This window comes from Cherax quadricarinatus, chromosome 84 (genome assembly GCF_038502225.1).
Source record: "Cherax quadricarinatus isolate ZL_2023a chromosome 84, ASM3850222v1, whole genome shotgun sequence".
NCBI classification, from domain to species: Eukaryota; Metazoa; Arthropoda; class Malacostraca; order Decapoda; family Parastacidae; genus Cherax; species Cherax quadricarinatus.
In genome coordinates, this window is record NC_091375.1 from 10,821,702 (window position 1) to 10,832,163 (window position 10,462).

The 10,462-nt window shown below is 39.5% G+C and overlaps 1 protein-coding gene across 6 annotated transcripts in view; it reads left to right on the forward strand.

Annotated features, from left to right (window-relative positions):
- Positions 1 to 5,896, forward strand: part of Axud1 (AXIN1 up-regulated 1) — a 92,353-nt gene extending 86,457 nt beyond the window's left edge. For 5 of the 6 annotated variants that reach the window (XM_053799560.2, XM_070103058.1, XM_070103055.1 and 2 more), the window contains one exon: positions 3,357 to 5,896. In XM_053799560.2, the coding sequence (XP_053655535.2) occupies positions 3,357 to 4,171 (815 nt within the window). In that variant the 3' untranslated portion in view covers positions 4,172 to 5,896. The remainder of the gene's footprint in view (positions 1 to 3,356) is intronic. The other variant, XM_070103059.1, reaches the window with a different exon arrangement.
- Positions 5,897 to 10,462: the final 4,566 nt, after the last annotated feature.

A 10,462-nucleotide genomic window follows, 5' to 3' on the forward strand; every position in this document is an offset into this window, starting at 1 on the left:
TGGGTTTAATTCATATGGTTCCTCCAGTTATTTCTGGCTAATACAAGTACCATCCGACTTACGACCTGCTCGACATACGACCACTTGTACTTACGACCGTATGTCTGGCAGCATATACAGTAGTAAAATATTTAGTAAAAAGTAACATATGATACTATGTAGGTACTTTATATAGCTAAGGTTTGACATTATGCCCTGCCTAGTATGTTGGCAATTTTCTAAGGTTCGACTTGCGTCCATTTTGACTTAGGACTGGTTGGTCGGAACCAAGCTCGGTCGTAAGTCGGATGGTACTTGTATTTGGGTTTAATACATGTTGTTCCTCCAGTTGTTTCTGGCTAATATTTGGGTTTAATTCATATGGTTTCTCCAGTTATTTTTGGCTATTATTTGGGTTTAATCAGTGTGGTTTCTCCAGTTATTTCCCTTAAATTTTGAATATTTATCATATCACAGTATATTGAATTATTCATTAATGGTGTTCCTCCACCTGTTTTTTTTTATATACTCACAACTCTGTGACAGTCAAGTAATTTTCTACATACAATACAGCCTCTCCTCACTTAACAATGAAGTTCCGTTCCTAAGACCACGCCGGTAAATGAATTCTTCGCTAAGCAAGACGTATACTATAATAGTAGTGGGTTTGTGTCAACCATCTTTGATATTGTTTTAATGTCACCTTTGCACTATTTGTAACATTTTTAATATATTTTTAAATGCTTATACAGTAGTGTACTGTATATTGTAATAAACAGAATAGAGGAAATCAGCTCTAATATGCATTATTTAGGCATGCATACTAGTCAGAGAGCCCGTCGTAAGTCCGAGTTGTCGGTAAACAAGTACGTTGCTAAGTGAGGAGAGGCTGTACTTAAAATACACAAATAACCCACACATAGGAAAGAGAAGCTTATGACAGCGTTTTGGTCCAGTGTGACTTGTAAATGGTGTGACTGCAGTGGTGTGACTTGTAAATGGTGTGACTCGTAAATGGTGTGACTCGTAAATGGTGTGACTGACTTGTAAATGGTCCAGGTCAGACTGAAACATCATCATAAGCTTCTCTCTCCTATGTGTATTGTTCCAGTCACTGTATTGTCCCTTTTTGCTCAATATTTAAAATCTTCGTACCATGCATTGTCTTGTATAGGTTTGATTGCTTGTTATATACTTAGTGGTGGCAACTTTTGGAACCGATTCTCCAGATATATATACGGTAAATTTTACTGCCTCACTATTGCTCTCCTTTTTGTTTTTGAAGCTATAGTAGTGAGTCGGTTAATTGCTTTCACATTGGAAGTACATACATATTGACATTGTGATACATATATATTTTGTAATGTTGAATTTAAAATAAATTTTTATTGTATTTTGGGAACGAAAATATTTTATAAAATAGTGTGTTTTCTCATGTTAAATTTTATTAGATTATGTACTTAAGCATGAATATATGTTAGAAATATAGTCTATAGATATTTATTAATGTAGTTTGGAGGGATATGTTGTGTATCTTTATATGTGTATGCTTCTAGACTGTTGTATTCTGAGCACCTCTGCAAAAACAGTGATAATGTGCAAGTGTGGTGAAAGTGTTGAATGATGATGAAAGTATTTTCTTTTTGGGGATTTTCTTTCTTTTTTGGGTCACCCTGCCTCGGTGGGAGACGGCCGACTTGTTGAAAAAAAAAAAAAAAAGTCACAATGATGTGACTGGACCAGTTCACAAATGCCCAAGTTTTGAGAGGAAACTAAACATTTTGGTCTGTTCTGGACCAGGATGTTTCCTAATGATGATTGAAATGTTTCTTTTCAGCAGTGTGGGTTATTTATGAATTAGTTACCTGTATCTGCCTGAGGTAGAGATTCTGTGAACAAGTCAAGTATAGTATGTTTTTAAATGATGGCCAACACACTCAACGGTTGCAATCTATAGACATAAATGAGAAGCCTAGTGGTGATCACTGACTTGAAATGCAGCAGAGAGAGAGAATTTAGTATTATTTATATACCTTGAGCATGAACTTTTATCACTCTATGGCCTTCTACCTTCCTTATTACTCAGTTATCTCTAGTTTGAGTGCAGCTTTTTAACTGGTACTTATTTATACAGTATTAAGATATATTCCTTCAATATTTTTCCCCTACCTCCAAAATCCTTCTCTCCCTCGAGCATCACTCCCTCCCTCCCTCAAGCTTCACCTCCTCCCTCCCTCAAGCTTCATCTCCTCCCTCCCTCAAGCTTCACCTCCTCCCTCCCTCAAGCTTCACCTCCTCCCTCCTCCATCTTTTATTCCCTCATTTTGCCCCCTCTTACCTTTCTTGCCCTATTCAACCTCTTCACCCCTTATCCATTTACAGTGTGTGTAACCTCTCCCTCATTTTTTCCCTTCCTCTCCTCCTTTCTGTCTCCCTCCTTCCTCTTCCACTGTGTTTTTCCTCCTTTCATCCTTTTCCTTGCTCTTTCCTTCCTCTTATTCTCTTATATTTCACATTACACTTGATTAAATTATTCTGTGTTTAGTATACTGTACGTACTTGTGTGAATAGGCCTCTGTGGTATAGAAATTTAAATTATTTAACACTTAAATTAAATAATTTATTTCAGGTGCACCTGTAATGTTTGCCAATAAATTCAGCACATTGAATTTATAATGTTTGCTGAATATTTTTTACATGAATATTCCTTACCAATTTAAGTTTTAGGAGATAGAGCACCAGAGACACACTGTAGTAGTAGTAGTGGTGTTATTTAAATTATAAATTGTTTGTTTATTTTCTGATCTAAAACTTCATGAGTACCCATTAGTAGCAGAAAGTTAGACTTGTTACACATATTTGTAAAAGACAGGAGGTTCCCATCTTACAAATGCCTCAAGTTACTGTACATGAATCTGCACATAGAAAATTGGGCACTAAACTACAAATGTAACTTTTATAGTCTTCCAGCCACAGTACAAGCATGTGAAACAAAATCTTTCATTGTGCAAATAGTATTGTTGTTATCTGTACAACCAATGCATTTGTGAGTTGAAAAGTTTGGAATGGGACTCCCTCATAATTGGGACACCTCCTGTACAGTTTTGATTACTGTACATAATAGTGAGATAAACCACGGTTCAGGTGGGGCTCAAACTCATGGCAAGCGAGTCGTAAAACTCCAGGCCAGTGCGTAAGCCGCTTGTTGAGAGTTTGTGCCCCACCCTTATTGTGGTTTGTTTGCAGTTTTGTTATTACAGTTTCGTGAGTCTAGTGAGATAGCTTGGTCATATGTTTCTTCCATACTCTTTTACTTGATAGTGTAGAACAAGTATAGCTTGTTTATGGTAGTTAATAGATGCATCCTCTTCTTGCAGACAGTGTAGGTGACTACAACTCTGGGACATGCTCTGTATTTGGTGGACTGGGTACAACCTTTGACCCATCTGCCCCATATGGGTCCTGCCACAGTTTTCCTCCTTCTAGCGTGGTACCTCCTCAAGCGGTACCTCCGCAGGTACCACCCCAAGTACCTCCTCCCCGGCCCACACCAGAGACCTACAATTCTCTCTCCAAGTTCACCAATTCCACCAATTTGGTGTCCACTTCTTTTCCATACTCTGGTACTGTTGCTCCTGCTCCTGTCCCTGCCCCTGTTAACTGCTCCTACACTCAGAACAACTTTTGTATGCCTGGGGTGCATGACAACTCTGCTGCTACAGTCTTTGGACAGTACCATGAACCTAGTGCTTCTACACAAAATTTATTTAAGACTGATGTAAATGAATGCAGTGATTTTCAACCCAACTTTGAGGCTATTTCCTCTGCTTCTCCAGACAAAGCCAGCAGATACATTCCAGCATCCTCCTTAGTCGGGCCTAGCAAGGAGATCTGCACTGAATACTCAGCCGGAGCAACTTCAAGTGGGTGTTCCAGCATGGTTGGAGGAAGCTATAAGGTAGACAACTCAGCATCGAATGTATCACACAGTACCATTGGCACCTCACACTCTGACCAGCCATTATTGACTCAGTCTATCAACACACCTCCACCACTCAACTTCAATACCAGTCATCTTGTTAGTTCTAACAAAGATGCAATCATGAGTGATGGTGATGCAAATCCAACTGAAGCAGCTGAAAACTTGGGAGACATTGTTAAGAAGTCTTTGGTTGAAACTGTATCTGCTTAATAGGTCCCTCAAGGAACCATAAAGAGTTTTGGGTTTGTTATTAAACAAACTTGTCAAGTTTGAATATAAGGTCAAAGTACCATATAGATAGTTTTTTATAAAGAATTAGAAAGGATTTCAATAAAGATATGTCTTTCTATATTAGAAATAATAATAGCCCAACTTCAGTGCTATCTAATATTTACGATGGCTCATTTAGCAACATTCATCAATTCTTTCAGTGCAGCAAACACAGGTATTCTTGTCCCAAACACAGTGTCCCAGCTTTTAAAAGTTAGCTTTCCTTTGTTCACTGCAATTAAAGTGACAGTGAACAATGGCAGTTGTGATAAAATAAAGCACTTGAAGAACTGGTACTTAAACTAATTTAAAATGCTCAAGTATTTGCCTCAAAAAAATGGGCTGTGCATTTTAAATGTTTACATGGATCTGAAAGTCAAACATTTGTGTAGGGCATTTTATTTAAGGAATTGAATACATTCAGTGGTAATAGTGAAGCTGATGTATGACTTCAGCTCTCATCATCATCATTCAGTGGTAATAGTGAGGCTGATGTATGGCTTTAGCTCTCATCACCACCACACACAATCATCCTGCAAAAAGTTCAAGGTAACATGTTTCTAAAGTTTTTAATTGTTGATCTTATTTTATGTTTATATGTATATTTAAATTCTATTTTTTTTTTTTTTTTTTTTTTTTTTTTGTATTTTTTTTTTTTTTTTTTTTTTTTTTTTTTTTTTAAGTTTGATGTTTTTAGTTTTCAGACACTTTAGTTTCACACTTATTTAACTTAACATGGATTTATATTTCCAGTCTTCCTTGTGGTCTCCTCTTTCATAGTTTTTATTTGAGTGTTATTCGTATTATATATATAAAAGAAAAAGCTTTAATTTTGTCAAAGGCTACTGTTGAATTGTATGAACTTGTACAGGTTATCACTACAGTCTTGTAATACTGTCCTGACCACAGATGATCACTTTACTGTTCTCAAATATTATTATTAAAAATTAATGACATCTATCACCAACTAACTCTTGGGCAAACTGTTGTAAGGCACTTGGTTCTGAAATTCTCTGTTGGTTTATAAGAATCCGTATGGTATGGTTTTTAAATTTTATATGGTTTTAAAAATCTGTGGGCTTAAAAACCTATCTGGGCTTAAAAATCCATTTGTGTTTAAAAATCCAAGTGGGTTTTAAAGTTCTGCATTAGTAAAAATATGTGCATTTGAAAAGTCTATTTGGGCTTTAAAAATGCATATGTTCTTGAAAAGGCAGTGGTTTTTAAAAATTAGTGTACATTTTAAAAATCCATGTTGATTTAAAAATAAGTTATTTTAAAAATTCATGTGGGTTTTAAAAATCTTGGGTTTTACAAAAATCAGCATGACTTTTAAAAATCCCTGCAAGTTTTAATTATCAATATGACTTTTAGAATCTCGTGTGGGTTTTAAAATTCATTTTAAAAATCCATATGTATTAAAAGTCTCTGGTTAAAAATCTAAGTTATATTTTTTATCTTTCTGCATATTAACTGGATTTTTAAATCCAACAGATTGGGTTAGAACTGTCTCCAAGGTTGACCAGTACCAGTGATAATGTAATAATGTCTTACCTGTTTATACTGTACAGACATTTGAGTGTCGTGTGTGTATATTGAGCTCTTCTCAGAAAGTGCGATTTTTTTATGTGAAATAATTTTTAAAAGTATATTATTTGAAATATGTGTTTTATTTATATATCCTACATAAGTCTTCTCTGTTGCTCATATTCTTTTAAATGTCAACAGTATACGTTTATAAATGATGCAAAATGACTGTGAGAAATCACAAAAATGCTTGGAAGTTTGCTATTTTTTAACAGTGGTTGTTTTGTATATTGTCCTCTCCTTCCTAAATACAGTGGACCCCCGGTTAACGAACTTTTTTCATTCCAGTAGTATGTTCAGGTGCCAGTACTGACCGAATTTTTTCCCATAAGGAATATTGTGAAGTAGATTAGTCCATTTCAGACCCCCAAACATACACGTACAAACGCACTTACATAAATACACTTACATAATTGATCGCATTTGGAGGTGATCGTTAAGCGGGGGTCCACTGTAGTCTCTAAATAAGCGAGCACACCCTGCCCTGCAGTGCTGTATGACCCTTGTGGGTTTAGCACTTGGTTTTGATTATAATTTTTATATTGTCATATCACCTGTTTACTGTTTACCTGGAGAGAGTTCCGGGGGTCAACGCCCCCGCGGCCTGGTCTGTGACCAGGCCTCTTGGCGGATCAGAGTCTGATCAACCAGGCTGTTACTGCTGGCTGCACGCAAACCAACATACGAGCCACAGCCCGGCTGGTCAGGAACCAACTTTAGGTCCTTGTCCAGTGCCAGCTTGAAGACTGCCAGGGGTCTGTTGGTAATCCCCCTTATGTATGCTGGGAGGTAGTTGAACAGTCTCGGGCCCCTGACACTTATTGTATGGTCTCAACGTGTTAGTGACACCCCTGCTTTTCAACTATGGGGGATGTTGCATCGTCTGCCAAGTCTTTTGCTTTCGTAGTGAGTGATTTTCGTGTGCAAGTTCAGTACTAGTCCCTCTAGGATTTTCCAGGTGTATATAATCATGTATCTCTCCCGCCTGCGTTCCAGGGAATACAGGTTCAGGAACCTCAAGAGCTCCCAGTAATTGAGGTGTTTTATCTCCGTTATGCGCGCCGTGAAGGTTCTCTGTACATTTTCTAGGTCAGCAATTTCACCTGCCTTGAAAGGTGCTGTTAGTGTGCAGGAATATTCCAGCCTAGATAGAACAAGTGACCTGAAGAGTGTCATCATGGGCTTGGCATCCCTAGTTTTGAAGGTTCTCATTATCCATCCTGACATTTTTCTAGCAGATGCGATTGATCTTATAGCATTTATAATGTTGAAAATTGTTACACAAAGCTTAAATATATACCAGTAGTAGAATATACTGCCAAGTATGTTAAGACACAAAAAGCAGTTAATGGCATTTTACTAAGAAAACCAAGGGAGGTTCCTTGATGCTAGTGAGGGGCTCTTGATCTTGGAAATTGGATCTGTGCTCCAGTTCCCTGAATTTATCCTGAATACCGTCCATCCCCCCTAGAGGTACGTATAATCCTACGGGTTTAGCGTTCCCCATGATTATAATTCGATGGAATATTGGTGGATGTTGATGCAACAGTATTCCCATGTGCTGTATATTTGTATCCCTCGAAGGAGGTTCCTTAATGCTAGTGAGGGGCTCTTGATCTAGGTTCTGTATAATCCCCCGAGCTTAGCGCTCCCCCACGATAATAATCTAGAGAATTAAATCTGTGCTCCAGAGTCCTGAATTAAGCCCAAGTCAGCCTTCTATCCCCCTGCTGTATCTGTTCACCTAGCAGTAAGTAGCTACTTGGGACTTAGTCCCTTACACCTGCTGTCCATGTTCATCTAGCATTAAGTAGGTATTTCGAGTCATAGTACTTTACACCTGCTGTCCCTGTTCACCTAGAAATCGACTAAGTACCTGGGTGTTGGTTAACTGGCGTGGGTTGCATCCTGGGGGGTCAAGTCTGAATGGGGACCCAACTGGAAATAAGAAAGTCCTCGATGATGCACTGACTTTCTTGGGTTATCCTGGGTGGCTACACTACAGTAAACAAGATTACACTGCACTAAACAAGATTATACAACACTAAACAAGGCTGCATTACACTAAACGGACTACACTACACCTCAGTGTGTGAGATGAGTGCGCTAGCAATCGAGCTACGGAACACCATAAAATTGCACGGAATGCTCTGCATAACCTAGAGTTTGCCTGGAGAGAGTTCCGGTGGTCAACGCCCCTGCGGCCCAGTCTGTGACCAGGCCTCGTGGTGGATCAGAGCCTGATCAACCAGGCTGTTACTGCTGGCTGCATGCAATCCAACATATGAACCACAGCCCAGCTGGTCAGGTACTGACTTTAGGTGCTTGTCCAGTGCCTGCTTGAAGACAGCCAGGGGTCTATTGGTAATCCCCCTTATGTATGCTGGGAGACAGATGAAGAGTCTTGGGCCCCTGACACTGTGTTGTCTCTTAACGTGCTAGTGACACCCCTGCTTTTCATTGGGGGGATGTTGCATCGTCTGCCGACTCTTTTGCTTTCGTAGGGAGTGATTTTCGTGTGCAAGTTTGGTACTAGTCCCTCTAGGATTTTCCAGGTGTATATAATCATGTATCTCTCCCGCCTGCATTCCAGGGAGTACAGGTTCAGGAACTTCAAGTGCTCCCAGTAATTGAGGTGTTTTATCTCAGTTATGTGTGCCGTGAAGGTTCTCTACATTTTCTAGGTCAGCAATTTCACCTGCCTTGAAAGATGCTGTTAGTGTGCAGCAATATTTCAGCCTAGATAGAACAAGCGACCTGAAGAGTGTCATCATGGGCTTGGCATCTCTAGTTTTGAAGGCCCCTCAAGGGAGGTTCCTTGATGCTGGTGAGGGGCTCTTGATCTAGGGAATTGGATCTGTGCTCCGGTTCCCTGAATTGAGCCTGAATACCTTCCATCCCCCCCCAGATGCACTGTATAATCCTACAGGTTTAGCGCTCCTCCATTATTATAATTATAATAGTTTTGAAGGTTCTCATTATCTATCCTGTCATTTTTCTAGCAGATGCAATTGATACAATGTTTTGGTCTTTGAAGGTGAGATCCTTCGACATGATCACTCCCAGATCTTTGATGTTAGTTTTTCGCTCTATTGTGTGGTTGGAATTTGTTTTATACTCTGATGAAGGTTTAATTTCCTCACATTTACCGTATCGGAGTAATTGAAATTTCTCATCGTTGAACTTCATATTGTTTTCTGCAGCCCATTGAATGTAAAAAGGAGCTTAGCAAACCTCTGGCTAATCTTTTCAACATATCACTATAAACCGGCATGGAGCTGTATAGCCCTTGTGGCTTAGCGCTTCTTTTTTATTATAATAATAATGACTCCCCTCAAGGAAGGTTCCTTGATGTTGGTGAGGGGCTCTTGATTTAGGGAATTGGATCTGTGCTCCAGTTCCCCTAATTAAGTCTGAATGCCTTCCACATCCCCCCCCCCAGGCGCTGTATAATCCTCCGGGTTTAGCGCTTCCCCTTGATTATAATAATAATAATGACTGGCATGGTGCCAGATAAGTGGAAAATGGCAAATGTGATACCTATTTTCAAAGGTGATAGGTCCTTAGCTTAGAACTATAGATCAATAATGTTGGTGAGGGGCCATCAGGTGGCAAAAGGGAGATGGATGAGCAACAGGTTACGGATAACAGCGGGGCAGTGGATGGTGAAAGGGTAAAGGGCAGCAAGAGACTGTCATTCCTGGAGTGGAACCACAGTCGATGGCCTCCACTCCAAACCAACAGATACAGATACTAATGCCGGAAAAAAAATCCCCCCCCAGTACCAACAATACCACCAGTCCGATAACATTCTTCTTTGCAAATATACAGGGTCTAAAGCCAGCAACAAACAACAAAATACCTTTCATCCGTGGACTGCTTGCAGAGGCAAAGGCAATGTTCGCGGCTTTCACTGAGACCCACATAAAGGATCACTTGGACAACGAAATATGGATCCCAGGTTACAACCTATACAGATGTGACAGAGTGAACAGGCAAAAGGGGGGGGGGTTGGCCTGTACATTGCAGAGTCACTTGTTTGCACAGAACTGCTAAATGCCTCAAATGATGTAGTGGAAGTTTTAGCAGTAAAGGTCGAGAACCAAAACCTAGTCATTGTGATAGTCTACAAGCCTCCGGATGCAACATCCCAGCAATTCCAGGAACAGCTGTTAAAAATTGACCACTGTCTGGAAAACCTTCCAGCTCCTGCACCCAACATCTTGCTCCTGGGGGATTTCAACTTAAGGCACCTAAAATGGAGGAATATAGCAAATAATATTGTTGCAGTAATAACACCAGGAGGCAGCTCTGATGAAAACTCACACTCACGCGAGCTTTTAAATCTCTGCACAAAATTCAATTTAAACCAGCAAATAATAGAGCCTACTAGACTGGAGAATACACTAGACCTCATCTTCACTAACAATGATGATCTGATAAGAAATATCACCATATCAAAAACAATATACTCAGATCACAACATAATTGAGGTTCAGTCATGTATGCGCGGAGCCCCAGACCGACATAATGAGATTAGTCACGAGGGAGCATTCACCAAATTCAACTTCAATAACAAAAACATAAAGTGGGACCAAGTAAACCAAGTCCTAACCGATATAAGCTGGGAAGATATACTAAGCA